The 16,582-nt window shown below is 25.6% G+C and overlaps 4 protein-coding genes across 4 annotated transcripts; 3 read left to right on the plus strand and 1 right to left on the minus strand.

Annotated features, from left to right (window-relative positions):
- Positions 1-2,317: 2,317 nt before the first annotated feature.
- Bm13428 (Uncharacterized protein) lies at positions 2,318-3,083 on the plus strand (the record flags this gene model as incomplete). The annotated part of the gene is made up of 2 exons (XM_043076010.1): positions 2,318-2,410; positions 2,916-3,083. 2 exons carry the CDS (start codon positions 2,318-2,320, stop codon positions 3,081-3,083), a joined length of 261 nt encoding a protein of 86 aa, XP_042931944.1.
- A 1,244-nt stretch (positions 3,084-4,327) lies between these two features.
- Positions 4,328-4,933, plus strand: Bma-icln-1.1 (Uncharacterized protein; the record flags this gene model as incomplete). The annotated part of the gene is made up of 2 exons (XM_001896063.2): positions 4,328-4,446; positions 4,732-4,933. 2 exons carry the CDS (start codon positions 4,328-4,330, stop codon positions 4,931-4,933), a joined length of 321 nt encoding a protein of 106 aa, XP_001896098.2.
- A 2,213-nt stretch (positions 4,934-7,146) lies between these two features.
- Bm18092 (Uncharacterized protein) lies at positions 7,147-8,763 on the minus strand (the record flags this gene model as incomplete). The annotated part of the gene is made up of 3 exons (XM_043076011.1): positions 7,147-7,188; positions 7,349-7,488; positions 8,619-8,763. 3 exons carry the CDS (start codon positions 8,761-8,763, stop codon positions 7,147-7,149), a joined length of 327 nt encoding a protein of 108 aa, XP_042931945.1.
- A 4,498-nt stretch (positions 8,764-13,261) lies between these two features.
- Bma-dpy-7.2 (Cuticle collagen dpy-7 precursor, putative) lies at positions 13,262-15,762 on the plus strand (the record flags this gene model as incomplete). The annotated part of the gene is made up of 6 exons (XM_001892797.2): positions 13,262-13,342; positions 14,030-14,096; positions 14,306-14,507; positions 14,597-14,774; positions 15,218-15,361; positions 15,544-15,762. 6 exons carry the CDS (start codon positions 13,262-13,264, stop codon positions 15,760-15,762), a joined length of 891 nt encoding a protein of 296 aa, XP_001892832.2.
- Positions 15,763-16,582: the final 820 nt, after the last annotated feature.

The raw sequence follows: 16,582 nt of genomic DNA on the forward strand, positions 1-16,582 counted from the left end.
TTGTATAATTTGTTTCCATTTAATTCAGACCTGATTGCTGATAATATTTTCAAACAGCAGAAAACAAAGGGATAAGGGAGAAAGAAGGAGAACGAGATGAGAAAAAAGAAAAAGGACAGGAATTTGAAAGGGAAACGGCATGAGAGAAGCGATAAAATCGAAACGTTAATTGATAATTTAATTTAATGCAAAGATTTGAGATTAATCTTTTGTTAACTGATTCCTTCACAATTTTCCACCATTTCACTACATATATGATTTATTATTATAAGTTAATCTATGACTTGAAATTCGTTAATTTATACTTAATCGGTACTGGTTTTACTTATCCAATATGAATTTTACCTATCCTAACATATATTTGGTTTTATAATTAATTTAGTTAATTAAAAATGCTCATAAATTGATTCAATTCATTTCGGTATTCTTCATCTTACTGTTTTTTAACGACCTTTTCTTCATCCTTTCTTTACTTTTCTTCTGCTCAAATCTACTCTTTCCTTTGATTATATCTTCCTTTCTAGGTAATTTCAAAACTTTTCATTTAATGACTTTATTATGTGTCGCGGAACTCGAAATAAGTCTTGTGAACATCCAAATAACTTACAAAATATATCAAATAAAAGTGCATCAATCCACAATATTAAAATTTGTTCTAATTGAACATTCTTTAAAGAAATATAAAACTGTTTTAAATTGCACCTCATGTAAGTAATCACGATTCTAGCATTTATCTTTCCTTTTAGCTAAACTTATCTGCTTGTTTAGTTTGTTTCGAAATTTTTCAATTGTTAACAGTTGGGAAATGTTTTTCAAATGTTTTTTTAAATGTTTAGAAACTTTCAACTGTTAACAAAAGCTATGTGCATTGTTTAATATGTTAAAAACTATTTCTTTGTTCCGAATCAAATTTGCTTGCAATGTTGAAATATTGTAATGGTTTTGTAATCTAATAGTTATTGTTATGAGAAACTGACAATATTAAAACCCATCCCTTACTATATAAAGAGTAAAGGTCATCTGATATCTCTTTGCTCCACGTAATCATGTGTTTATTTCAAATCAATGCCCACTATCTATGGATTTAAATCCCTTGTCTCGGGTTAGTTTTTTGTACCAGCAAGTTATATAGTTCGGCTACTGCTATCTTGCTCACTTAATTCAGTTCACTTAAATTCTTTAAGTTCTAATCAATTTATTCATTTCCTTTATCTCATTCGTAGTTACTCCACGAAATGATTAGTGTACTATTGCTATAGATTAATACCTATATTTTATTGTTGTTAGCAAATAAAATCGTTATAATTTTTTTCTTCCACTCAACGCATTCGTTAATAAACAAAGAAAACTGCTGAGCATACGAAAGTTCAATTCGACTCTAAGCTACAAGAGTTAGAATCCAAGTTTCATAACATTATGTTCAAACCTCATTCCACCAAATTTTTTCATAATCTCATTTTCCACTCTTAATTTTTGCACAGAAGAAAAGAAATAAAGACCAAATCAATCGATATCTGTCTCCTCTCAAAGTAATGCTAACCGACAAGAAAGTGAACATTACCAATAAATTAATGGTATTTACTTCTTAATGCCATATTTTCACCTAATTAAAGTTGAAAATTTCTAAATTTATTGAAAAATTAATAAAACACAAACGATTAATGCACACTATTCAAACGCAACAATACAATACATAATCCCGTGACATTCCTTTTACACATTCTTTTAACTCATTACTATGCAAAACATGAAAATCAAGTTATACTTAAAAACCATATTTGAAACTATTACTAATCCTATGCGACAATGAATAAATTACATTCATTCGAGATGACAATGAATAAATTGCATTGAATAAGGATTAAAAAAATCGTTAAACCATTCATTGTTTAACCAATATGCTAATTTGCTATCTGACACTTTAAAAAGTCTCATTTTACTCGTTCCACACAGTTCATTTTTACTAATATCATCTGTTTGATAAAAAGAATTTCACTATCAGTTAACATTTTCCCCACCTGAAATGGATTCACGGAAATCTCTATAATATTAAATGTTGATTAGACTTTAAACTTACCATTTCATAAAGTCAGCTCATTTACTTTCAAACATGCAACTTTTATTTTAGGTTAAAATAGACAAGCATCAAATTTGTTGGCATACTATCTTCAAGATTGACATAAAAACGAGAATTCCTTTTTATCATACTTTTTTTACATATCAAAACATTTTTTTAATATCAGTTTTCTAGGTTGAGGAAGATTTGTCTTTGCAGATTAATTAAAGTTTGTTTTGGAATATGGTGATGATGATGACAATGTTATGTATCATTTTATGCATAATTGCGCCAATATTCAGTGCTAATGTTTATCGGACTACGAATGACACTGAGATTGTTCCACTTAACATAGTAAGTTTGTGAATTTTTATTTCTTGTGCTCATGATAAAGCTAATTACCAGTGATAACCTAATAGTAATTTGTTGATAAGTCGTTGATGTATCTATTTTGTGATGCTTCGAGGAATATGTGAATATGGAAAAAGATGAAACTAACAGAATGGAATCTGAATGTGATCATTCCGGGTGATGTGTAAAGATGGCACCAGAAGTATTGAATTCAAATACTTCTATTCATTCATTAAGAAAATTGAAATCATACAAAATTCTAAATGGTTTTATTATGGTAATGCATCAGATATAGCTACTTTCTTTTTACACTTATTTCTTACAATTCGTACTTCAAATTATAGTACACTGATACAATGCAGTGCAATATGAGAGGATTATATCTGATAATGAGAACATCGTTCTCTCAATGGAACATATTTTAAATCAATTAAATGCATTTAACTGATTTAAATTATATGTTGTTAGGAAATTTCGTATGTGAATGAACAAGTTCAAAGATTTTCAGACATTAAACGATTTCAAAATCAATTCGAACAGTTCAGCGACTACTTTATTGGATAAAATAGATGAAGCTATCGAACAGAGCATATCACTTTGTATGGATTCAGCGGAACTATTATTTAGGTGCTTAGGTTGCTCAAATCACATTAATGACAATTTTTACTCTTACTGATAGAACTGCAATTTTGTTTTTAACTAATATCATTTTAACATTGATCAAAATGCTTTTCTGCTTTTGTTGTTGAAATGCCTTATCACAATGGTAATCTGATTCTGTTTCTATTTTGATTTTGTTAAGTAATATTGTTATAATTTAACAATGCTTTCTAGTGAAATTTACTGGAAAAAAAAATACTCAATTAGTTTTGATTGATCTTAACCACACGTACAAAATGATAATCTGACCAATTCGAACTTAAAATTCTAGTCTGAATCCAAGTTCCCCAGTTTGATATGCAGTTTTTTTTTAAAAACAAAATGGAATATCAGCGGAAATTATTTACTAACCTTCGAGCTATCCTTGTTTTCAATGCGATTACTTCAGCCTTTCCTTCCCATCTTTTTCAAATTCAAATCCAAGTATTCATATTTTCAATTATTCGAAATTCCACGCCATTCAAAATTCGTTCGAATGATGCAACATTGTCAGCATGCTCCCATTTACAGTAATTTCATATTCACACCTAAATTAAAACGGAACTCAGAATGAATGATTAACATCAGTGCAGTAATTAGTTACTGCGTGATATGTGATATTTCATAATATCAAGCAAGCTAATATTTATAATTTTGCACTATGTTGCGTGTTAATGAAAAAGAAAGCGCTATTACACTTGCACACATTATATACATTTCTGCATCAAGTTATTATTTAAACATTCAATAAGTTTATAACATCAAATAACACAATGTTTACAGCAATGCATTTTCCTATGTATTTTATCCATTTGCATCTAATTTTAGCTTAACACGTAAAAAAGAAAAAAAAAAAGGATAAAAAAGAAAACCAATTGTTACTGCATCATAAAGCAAACGTAAAGCAATCCAAACTATCACGAATATCTTAAATTAAACATGCAAATCATTACGTTGCATGAATAATGATTAATCCTGAAACGAAAGTTATTCTACGGTGTTGGTAACTTGCCATGCTAGTTAAGTATAGTTAGTGAAATTATGGTCCTCGTTAGGTTAAGTAAGTTTCAACATGTCAGCGTGACTGTGACCTTTAACACTAATGGTCGGTAGAATTACTGATTTTGGCGGACGTACGCTGACTTCTAAGTAACAGTTTACATTTTTACAGGTTGATATTAGCATTTGGTAGGATTAAACTGTGAATGTGGAATGTAAATACTACTATAATCATTTTGTGCATAAAATTATATTGTCGAATTAATTTTAGGACGATAAGAAATGATTGTTTTAAGTAATGTAGCTGTGCCAACAGATGGCATTCGATTGATTCAAGGTCAAGTTACTGCATATATTGAAAGTGAATCTGCTGGTGAAGGTGAACTGACCATTGCCGAAAGGTATCGAATTGGTTTGAATTAAATTGTGTTGTTATTAAATATTATATTATTTGAAGAAAATTATTAAAAAATTGTATGGTCCAGTGATTGTTGTGTTACCCCTAGCAGATTAGTTTGCATAAAGGTTTGGAGCAGTTTAGCTTTCGGATGCTTTTTGTGCCAGCTGGAAGGGGTAAATCATGCAATTTTGAAATATTTTCTAGACAGATTTGAGTCAGTTTAATTATTTTTATGTTAATATTAGCCGTATTCGAATCTGGTTGCGAAATAGATGGAATGTTTTAGTTCAGTAACATGGATTTCAAATATAAGTGGACAAGGCTTTAGTCTGACTTATCCGTCAATCATCCTTCATGCTGTTTCACGGGAAAGTGGCAAAATTATCGGAAGGTTTATCGATGAAATAAATGAAGAAAAATCTAGTCTCTTTTGTACGGATCTTTTTGTTTGCTCTAATCTTTTTTGTATCAGTTTTATGAGACGATAAATGCATGTGAAGTTTTTCATCTTATGACATATAAAAGAGATTTACTTATTCTTAACGCTACATTTTAGAAGAAGGAATAGTTACAGACTAGAATAGACTTTTCTTTGTTGATCCTATTTGCTTGCATCGTGGTTTTCTCTTTTTTATCAAGCATGCAAATTATAATTTATTCTTGAATGCATCCGTTTTGTTTTTCATATCTTATATGTGTATTATTAAAAAAAAAAAAAAAATTATTGTTATCTCATATTATTGTTATCCCTTTGAGAATCGAAAATGGTTTAGTTAAAATATCCAACTATGAAATGCAAATTTGCCTGCCTTTTTTTTTTTTACTTTGTTACTGCTATCTCGTCCCTTTTATTATTGGTTTTTCTAAGGAAAAATGAGCCGTATATTCTATTCTATTTATTAAACATAATAAAATGCATGTAATTCTGCTTTTTTTTTCATTCCTTAATAAATTTAGTTCAAAAATATTTCAAAAAAAAAAGAGAAAAAATGGAATTTTATTGAAAGAAAAAAAGGAAAAACCAAAAATATGAATCCAACAAAATGCACAGTTGTTCAATTCAATCAAAATTATTTATTTGCATAATTTTAACAAATATATTGACTTATAAATCGGCTTATAAATTATAAATCGGAACTGGATTATACAATATTTCGATACTGCAAAGCAAATTTGATTTGAAACAAAAGAGTAATTTTTAACACATATTAAACATAATGCACATAGCTTTTGTTATTAGATGAAATATATGTTTTTAGAACAAGCAGATAAGCTCAGATAAAATGTAAAAATGAGAAATAATTTTCTTGCTTAAATGATGTATAATTTTCTAGTGTTCAATTGAAATGAATTTTAACTTCAAATTGAACTTCAAATTTTACGAGAAGATTCATTAAATTAGACTGCACAAATTATTTTAATTTTCATAATTCTAATTCTAATCAAGTGAGATGAGTTTTAGTAAACAAAAGTGAAATATGAGGAGAGAAATGAGACAGTGCCAATTGACATGACATTCCCTAGATAGTTCTGTGCTAATTTCTACTTATCATCAATAGATCTTTCTAGGATGAATTTTTGTTCATTAAATTTGTGATTTTAAATTACGCATATTTTACAACGTTTCGATTTTACACTCACAATAGACTACAAATTACTGATTACAGAGAGAAGTGAAATAAGTGGAATTAATTAACACAAATAAAATGTGACAATTACAAACTCATTAAATAATTAAGCCATGGGATAAGCATACAATCATCTTTTAAATGACTTAAAATAAAATTTGAGATAGTCAAAAAGCAATCAATCACATACTCTTCCTTTCTTAACAACTGCGCATGTGCGCAAATGAAATAGCCTATTAGAGTTTTTAGTGATCAAAGACAGTCTCTGATAGTAGAGATCGGCAAAATGCGCAGCGCGGAATATGACTGCATTGATTGGTTTCACCTTTTCCTTCCCTTACATCTAAGGATTTTAATTTTAAAATTGATAAATGAGTTGCAGCAAGCAGCAAAAATAAACTTATCATTGTTTATCATTTTATTGATAAAATGTCTGTAAACTGATATTTGTCATCTTATTTCTTTGTAATTTATTTTTAAATTAATATGCAAATAAGGGTGAGTTTGTCGCCTATACCCAAATAAATATGCCAGAACGTAACTCATTTATACTTTTATTCTTATGACAATTTGACGATAACTTTTGTAGTAAAATCACTATTTTATTATGCAGTCGATTTTTTTTTTTGAACAATTTTGTTGCAATTTTGAGAACTATTGGAGTAAAGTTAAATTGTTCGATGGGCAAATAAATTTATTCAAACAAAGAAATGTTTTACAAGGATTGAACTTATAATTATGATAAATTTTTTGTTTGAAAAAAAAAAAGAGGGTAATAGTAACAATATTTCCACGACAACCATTTTTCTTTTCTTTTTATATTAAGAATTTTTAATATTAAGAATATAAATATTACGAATATGAAGAATTTTACACCAAAAATAGTTTTAATGAGAATGGTATTAAATTAAAGAAAATATATATTACCAATTAGATTTGATGAGAGATGAGATCTTTAATTTCTTTTAAAATTTGTTTTTTTTTTTTTTTTTGTGTTCTTCTCAAATCTTTTCAACTTATAAATTTCATCGTCTTTATGCTTTCATTGCTGACACATTGTTAAGACATTCTTTTCAATCTTTAAGCATTCTTCCTGCAGGTCTTTCGAAAATTGTCTGAAAAAATGCAAATCAAATTTTCGAAATTCATTGCTAATATATTTAAGCAACGTTTGTTTGTAAACAAGCTAATATATTAATTACCTTCCTTTAATAATTCGTATACTTAACAATTCTTTCTAAGAATTAAAAGAGAAAAAAACATTAAAATACATACAAAGTAATGATTAGCTGCTTCATTGCCCTTTAATTCCATAGCTTTCCGGCAATTTTCCTGGGCAGTTTTCCTGACATGTTTTTCTGTCCATACTATAGCAATTGGTAAGGTTAATGCATATAGCGGAGTTTGCTGAATACCTGAATTTTAGTAAAATTTTCCACATAATTTATCATCTGTAAGAAAATTTCTTTTTTTTTTTTTTAATTTCATAAATAAGTTTACAATAATATTTGCTTAGTAAACTGAATAGTTTATGCTATAATAGATTACTTAAAATATTAATTCAATTATACTTTTAACTATCAGTAATAAAATTATAATCAGTAGTAAAAGAAGTTGTTTGCAGTATAAAAGTTAAAAGATCTGATGAGTGCAATCAAATTAAATAAATAAAATTGTTCGAAAAATAAACAATAAATATTCAAATTATTTTTGTATTCTTTAGCTTTTTCATTTCTACTAAAATTCGTAAATTTTTACAAAAGTCATTTGAAACCAAAAAAAAAAATTTTTCTTCATTTCTTTACAGTTATTCAATTTGATAGAAGAAATAGAGGAAGCCAAGCATCATCGATACAATAGAATTGAATTTATGCTTGAAATGAGCAGTAAATAAATTAAATAAATTTTAATTCACTTAAATTACATGTAGTGAAATTTTACATAAAGTTTTTTTTTTATTCTAAAATTCTATACAATAAGAAATTTGATTTTTTATATAATTTTAATTTTATTTTGAAACATTAATTTTATCCCTCTACTATTAACAGGTATATATATATATAAGAAAAAATTTTAAATTTCGATTAACTGAATGAATATATATATTAGAAATTAATATTATTTCGATTAAATATGTATTAGAAATTAATATTATTCCGATTAAATGAATGAATATATATTAGAAATTAATATTATTTCAATTAACTGAATGAATTTTTATTAGAATTAATATTATTTCGATTAACTGAATGAATTTTTATTAGAAATTAATGTTATTTCGATTAACTGAATGAATTTTTATTAGAAATTAATATTATTTCGATTAACTGAATGAATTTTTATTAGAAATTAATATTATTTTGATTAAATGAATGAATATATAATAGAAATTAATATTATTTCGATTTACTGAATGAATATAAATTAAAAAGTTAATTCATTTATTATACACATTAGCTGATGGTTATATATATTTTTATATTTTTTTTTTCTGTTTAAATTTGAAAAAAAAAAAAAAACTATTAGAAATGGATGATAAACAAACTTTCAAGATAGATAGCAAATTGTTTTGGTGAAAATTTGAAGTTGAATGCAAAATGCATAAATAATGCACCCATAAAAATTGCCAGGAATATCGAGTAAAATGCTACCATTGGTGATAATGTTTGAAGAGAATTGATATTTTCCATAATTTGATAACGATGCGATAAGTTAACATGAATTTTATTTCGATGAAATTTCTGAAAATTTTATTGCATAAAGATATTCAATCAATGCTATCAGTAAATTAATCTTATAATAGATTTTTTATCACTTATAACTTATGATCAAATTTCTTTATACAAATAAAATTAATCCAAATGCGCAAAGAGCAACCAAAACACTTAAATAAATAATTTTAATGTCAATTTCTCAGGAAAAAAACAAAAAAAAAAGAAAATTTTAATTAAATTAACACTTAAATCAATTAATCTGTCATTCATTTAATCTATTACTGAATGTATTTGTAAATGGGAAATTTAAAAAATAAATAAAATTTAGCTTTAGTTTGCCTTATTAATGCAAATTAAAAGTGGAAGTGTTAAAGCAGAAATGAAATCGATGATTGTATAAAAGCCAAAAATGATAGCTGATTTTAGCGCATTTCCTTCATTTGCCGTTGAACAGTAGACTACTTTTTTTGAATCGAACAAATTGAAATTGCTAACAATAAAAAAAAAACATCCAAAGCCAATAGCTAACTGAAATTATAGAGCTTTTTACTTTTTCATATATTATCAGAATGTTGTTTTAAATTATATTTTTTAAATATTTTAAAGATATCATCTGCTATTTGCAGAGAAGTGGCAATTTCTCTGTGACATTTCAAATCTTTGTTTTTCTTTTTTTTTTTGCTTATTCACTGATTTACTGAGTTCTGTTTTTTAATTTATTACTTAGGAATGAATTTAAAAGTAAGATAAGTTCAAAGGATTGAATGCAATCAAACTGTTAGTAAAAAAAATTTGATTGAATTTAGAAACAATCATTTTTATTTATTTATTTATTTTTTAAATATTTTCTAAGAGAATAATAAATTTAAATGTTTCTTTCTACCTGTGCTATGAAAAGTACAATAGCGATAGTTTTTCCAAATTTTTCATATTTTGCAGAGAAATATGTTGCAAGAGCTCGTTCAATTACAACTGTCGGTATTGATGTAGCATTTAGGAGTAATGTTAAAGTAATCGGTGTTCGCATCATGAAACATTCCCATGGGTAAACCATATACCCACATGGATCAGTATATGTCTTCTGATATAACACTAACACATACAAATGGGCAAATATTCTGCAACAAAAAAAGAAAATAAAAAAAAAAAAAAATTTGTCAACAAAATAAGAGTTTGTACAAAAAAAAAAAAAAAAAAAAAAAATTAATTGATAATATGATTAAAACAGTTTTTAAATGATCTTTGTTTTTTTTTCTTTTTTTTTTGCTATATTTTGTAATTTTCAACATATCAGATCATTCCGTATCGATCAATTTTGATCATTTAAAACATATCAGATCATTCCGTATCGGTCAATTTTGATCATTTAAAACATATCAGATCATTCCGTATCGGTCAATTTTGATCATTTAAAACATATCAGATCATTCCGTATCGATCAATTTTGATCATTTAAAACATATCAGATCATTCCGTATCGATCAATTTTGATCATTTAAAACATATCAGATCATTCCGTATCGATCAATTTTGATCATTTAAAAGCTTTTCTGCTTTAACTTTGATACTTGATCACAATGCTAAATGAAATGCAATTGAAAGACATTTTACATTCTTGCCTTCTTTTTATTAAGTTTCATCTTACTGAAAATGCTACAAATCACTGTTGCATGCATCAATTTTATTTTAATAATTTAATCTTGAAATAACTTGGAAAGACTTTTTCAAAATTAATTTGAAAAATTTTTGCTTCCTAAAATTTAATACATCATTCAAATTGTATGTCATTTGTTTGATGATATGAATTTTTATCAAATATTTCCTCTTTTTCGCCACTTTTTTTTTTCTCTCTCACTTATATCTGAATGATTTTTTTTTTTTTTTATTTTATGCTTAATTTTTTCAAATTATATTACAAACTACCTACCTTTGTAGGTAATAAAAAAAGAAAAATGATAAATTTTTAATTTTTTTTTTCACATTTGAAAAAAAAAAAAAAAAAAAAATGTAGAATGAAATAACCTTGCAACACAATGAAGAATAAGCCATAATTGATGTGTGATAATTAAAATTCGAGTATTTCGATGTAATAAAATACGATTTGTTGTCTTAAATATCACCCATATTTCAACAATAATTCCTACTACTGATATGATAATTACAACAATAAGAATTGCACTGAATAAATCACTCTTAGCTAATTCATTTGCTTGCATACATAATTCCATATTTATAATTAAGCCTAAAAACAAAAACAAAAACAAAAAATTGTAGCTTATTATTTCATGAATTTATAATGAAGAAAAATATTTTTGCATACATATTAAAATTTATTTTCAGAAAAAATGAAAAAATGAAAGAGATTGAAAAATCAAAAGAAAAGATAAGTAAGTACTAAAGATTTAATTCATAAACATATTCAAAAAAAAAAAAAAAATTTTCAGAGATTAACAATTGAACATTGTTAATTAGCATTTACTGAGATATATATGTGATATATTATTTTCATGCAATTGCACAAATAAAATAAAATATCGTATAAAATGTGAAAAAAAAAAAGCTTTTTTTTTTTTAAACTATTCATTAGGTAAGTTTTAAAAATATTCATTTAAAATAGCATTTATCACTCATGTGTAACAAAAGTATTTTAATAAAATTGACAAACGATATATAGGATAATGAAGCAAACATACATTTATTTGAAATTATAAATAACCTTATTGAATAAATATTTGCATATGTTTGAATAAATAATAAGCAAATTCTATTTTAGTTCATATTTATTATAATTTATATTTTTGTTATTTATAATTTTGTAGTTTACTAATGTTAGAAAATTTTGCAATAATTAATATTAAAACAATCTTTTTTTTATAGGGATAACAATTATATGTAAGAATAAAATCGACTTAGTTTATAATACAAATAAAAGTTCTCTTTTTTTTTTTTTTTTTTTTTTTTGTTAAAAAATTTTTTTAAAATCAAAGCTGAAGTTTGATAATGAGCATGAAATCATCTTTAATTAATAGCTAAAATGTTGTTAAATTAAAAATTCTGCAGATATTATGTTATACATTTATTTCTTAGACAATTCTCTATGAAAATAAAAAAGTGAATGAAAATTGATGCATGAAAAAAAAAAAAATTTTTTTTTTTTTAAATTAGCAAAATTTTAAATTACTAATTAAATAGTTCATGAAATGCTTAATAAAAATTTGCAGCTAAAATTGTATGAATACATTTAGTGTTTTTTTCATGAGAAAAATTATAAAAACTAATTTATGAATGGCAAAATTTTAGTTTTAATGAAGAAATATGAGAAATGATTAATTTTTTAAAGGAAATAAACAAAAAAAGAAAAAATTTTTGAAGTGATATCAATTCCAATCAACATATTACTGAAAAATTTTTTCTTTCATTCATTTCTCCTTCTTTTTCTTCGTTTGAATAATTAGAAATTCTCAATGATATTAGTGCGAAATTTTTTTATCTATTATTTTAAATAATATTTTTTCACATTTTCAATCTAATTTTTAAAATTTTTTGCTAATAACATTTAGTGAAAATTATATTTTGGATGAAGAATGCAAAGTTTTTTTCAATCTTTTATATATTTCATACAATTAAGATGGCAAAGCTTATTGTCTCTTATAGTAATAATTAAATAAGATAACTATTAAATTATTTTTAATTAGTATTCAAAAAAAAAAATCAAATTTATTGCTATGTTTAAAAATGATGCTGAAAAATTATGATAAATCTTCATATAATTAATTCATTCTAGGAAAATCAATGTTTATAATTAATTTCATTAAAAGTTGTGATTTAAAATTTTTAACTTTTTTTAAACTTTTAAATTTTGAAGAAAATAGGTGAAAGAACAAAAGGTACAAAAAAAAAAATACCAAAAATGATTATTTATTATCTGACAGAATTATTTTTTAATTTATATCATTTTTACTTAAACACTATCTAAAAGTTTAGTTGTAGATCTCATCCAAAAACATTTATAAATAAATAATCAATACTGAATAATGAATTAAATTTGGTGATCAATAATTTTTTTTTTTTTTTTTTGGTGAAATATCATTAATTGACTAAAATGAAATTTCTCAATTTAAAAAAGATGACCTGAAAATGTGTCGTTGACCTTTTTTTTTTTTTAATTATCTTATCAATATATTATTTAGTTGTATGAATGAACAACTAAACAGGTCATTGAAAGGATTCATTTTCATGAATGATTCGTTTCTTTTTTTTTTTTTTTGAAAAAAAAAATTTTTAATATTTCTTATTTTAAATTAAATAATTTCATTTATTAATTATTGTTGAAAATTTTTTTACAGCTTACCAAAGAATGCTAAAAATGAAACATTCAAATGTTTTATTCATTAATGAATCATCAACGAAGTTATCATTGAGCATCAAATTAAGCTATGCATCAGTGATAATTTCACTGATATGCATCACTTCTATGCTTATTGTTTTACCATTTCTTTGCCTCAAATTAGACTATGCATCCAATCAAATTATGGAACGAATGAACAATTTTGGCGTATGTTTTACTTATTAAGTGATAATTGTTAATTATTAAGTGATAACAGTTAATTATCATGTGATAATTGTTATTTATTTAGTGGTAATTGTTAATTACTAAGTGATAATAGTTAATTATTAAGTGACAATTGTTAATTGTTAAGTGATAACAGTTAATTATCATGTGATAATTGCTAGTTATTTAGTGGTAATTGTTAATTACTAAGTGATAATAGTTAATTATTAAGTGACAATTGTTAATTGTTAAGTGATAATTGTTAATTATCAAGTGATAACAGCTAATTACTAAGTGATAACAGTTAATTATCATGCGATAATTGTTGGTTATTAAGTGATAACAGTTAATTATTAAGTGATAAGAGCTAATTATTATGTGATAATTGTTAATTGATAATAGTTAATTATTAAGTGATAATTGTTAATTAACATTAATACCAAACAAAAAAAAAATTGGTTCTATTCTGATTTTTATTTAGCCATATAATTAAATTTAAACTTTATTATCATTTAGGATAAATTTTTTAACATTTTTATCAGCCTTAATTACAGTGCAGCATTATTTATAATAATTCACTATATGATTTATATTGTCTAAAATGAATTCATTAAATAGTTATTAAATACTTTTAATTTAAATTTTTATTTTTCATTATTATATTACTTCATAATATTTCAATTTCTTTAGGTAACATCAAAAAATTTGTGGCATGATATCATTTTGATTAGAAGTAATGGACGGATTAAACGTCAAGGTTTGTTCATTCTTACTTTTATACATTTATCAAAGTCTCTAAAATTAGTTATTATTTTAAATTTGAAAAGATATTTTTTATCATTTATGCAGATTTCATTATTATCATAATTGTTTAATTTCTGTATGAGAGAGAGAGAGAGCTATAGAGAGAGAAAAGCAAATAAATCTGATAATGAAAAAGTTGAATAGACGAGAGTGATTTTATAGGTTATGGCGAAACATCAATAATGAATTCCGATGAAACTGAAGGGCAATGCGGTAGCTGTGTAGAGCTAAGATGTCCACCAGGTACACCAGGTCCATCAGGATTGGATGGAGAAGATGGTACAAATGGTGAACCTGGAAGACCTGGAAAACCTGGATTAGATGGATTAGATATCCCGTTGGAACCGGAACCAAGTTCACCTTGGTATTTATTATGCTCATTTTATCAATTTTATTTATTGTATTGCAAAAATTACAAAAAGTTGTGTATCTAATATGAAAATGAAATTCCAGCGTAATTTGTCCAGCAGGACCACCAGGAAATAGAGGACGACAAGGAGAACCAGGAAGACCCGGAATACCTGGTGAGCCAGGTCATCATGGAATACCTGGAAGACCAGGTAAAGGAGGTAGGGTAGGCGATCCTGGACCACCTGGACCTCCTGGTGAGGAAGGTGAGCCTGGCATTAAGGTACATTTCATTTTGTTATAAAAAATACCACTTTTTTTATAACTAAGTAATATTTTATAGCTGAGTCATAAAAGGCAATTTGATTGATGACTGAAAGGACAAAGATTAAATTTTATTTATTTATTTTTTTTTTTTATCTTAATTAGCTATAAAATACTGCGATTGGATTATAATTAATTCAATGACAATGTTGGAATGAAACCGAATAAAAACACAAATAATAGAAGGACAGGAAGAGATTATTCCTGGCACAATTAAGCAATAAAAAAAGTCACACAGATATAAAAATCGTAAAAAAAAAAAAAAAAATAAAAAAAAAAATGAAGAATAAATAGTACGAAGAAATCAATGCACTGCCGAATAGTATATTTGTAAATGAAAAAAAAAAAAAAAAAAAGAGTAAAATCATTAAGTTATTACCTATACACATATATATTGCCCAGGGTCCACCTGGTGATGATGCAATCGGTGGAACAGGAATCAAAGGTCCACCAGGATCACAAGGACCTCGTGGACCCAAAGGTCCACCAGGACCAAATGGAATTCCATCTAGCAATTTTGGGCCACCAGGACCTCCTGGTGAAATGGTATGCTTAGCTTATTCCATTGTTTTCCTAAGTATTATAATTGCACTAAGAGGCTATTTACTCTATACTTAATTTTAGATTTATGATTAATTTAAATGAAAAACGTATTATCCAAGAGTATTTCGCATCTTTTCTTACATACCCGTTCTGTAATTTAATATTTTCTATGGTTTACTTTGAAGGGACCAACCGGACCACCAGGTAAACGAGGTGAACCAGGACCTAATGGACCAGTTGGACCACCTGGTGAACGTGGTGAACCTGGTGGACACTGCAAATCATCATGTGGAATTCAAGAAGTTGTAGCTCCATCTATTGTTGAATTAGACATTTATGACCCAAAAAAAGACACAAAAGGAAATTGGAAAACGGCTGGAACAAATTATAAACATAAGCAGTAGATCTAATGTCCACAAAATGGTCAAAACGGTCACTCTTACGATATCGTTAAAACAATGTCTTTTAATAATTGGAAAACATCAACAATTGTCGTATATCAAACATTCGTAAATCTTTTTTTTTTTTTTTTTTAAATTTATGAATTGGTAAATTGAAATTTAAAATGATTTGCACTAATAAAATTTGTCCGTCCCATATATTTCACAAATATAATTTATTATCATATCATAAATGATGGTTATCATCTGATAACATAAAGAAAGTATTTGATTACAATCTGAAGGATTGAATGATTAACCAATCAGATTCATTTAGTATTTCGAGATTAGATTTTCAACTTGTAAATTAAAGTTGTGCTTGTAAAACTAAACTATACAGTTAGTGCATTCACCTTAAAAGCCTAAGGTTATGTCACTACTCAAAGTAATTGCAATATGAGAAATTCATTTTATTTAATTTAAAAACATTTTTTTTTTCATTAAAAAGTACAACAACGTCAATCATATACAATAAGTAAAATTTACAAAACAATAATAAACAACGTTTTTGTTTTATTTCTCATCTTCAGAATGCTCTGATTCCACTTCATCATTATCACTTGAAATATCACTTGGCTCATTTGCTATTGAGACAAAAAAAAAAAAAAAAACTGGGCACGAAATAATTCAAGCTTAGAAATATTAAAATTTTTGCTATGATGCATCAATTTCAACATTTCAAGCTTATGCTTATTAACAGAACTCTCACTAACACACATTTATTTATCATGAAATAAAGCGAAACAAAAATTATTTAAAAAATTACCAATTCAACATGATATCT

The sequence above is a fragment of the Brugia malayi genome, assembly GCF_000002995.4.
Source record: "Brugia malayi strain FR3 genome assembly, contig: Bm_v4_ChrX_scaffold_001, whole genome shotgun sequence".
In the NCBI taxonomy this organism is placed as follows: domain Eukaryota; kingdom Metazoa; phylum Nematoda; class Chromadorea; order Rhabditida; family Onchocercidae; genus Brugia; species Brugia malayi.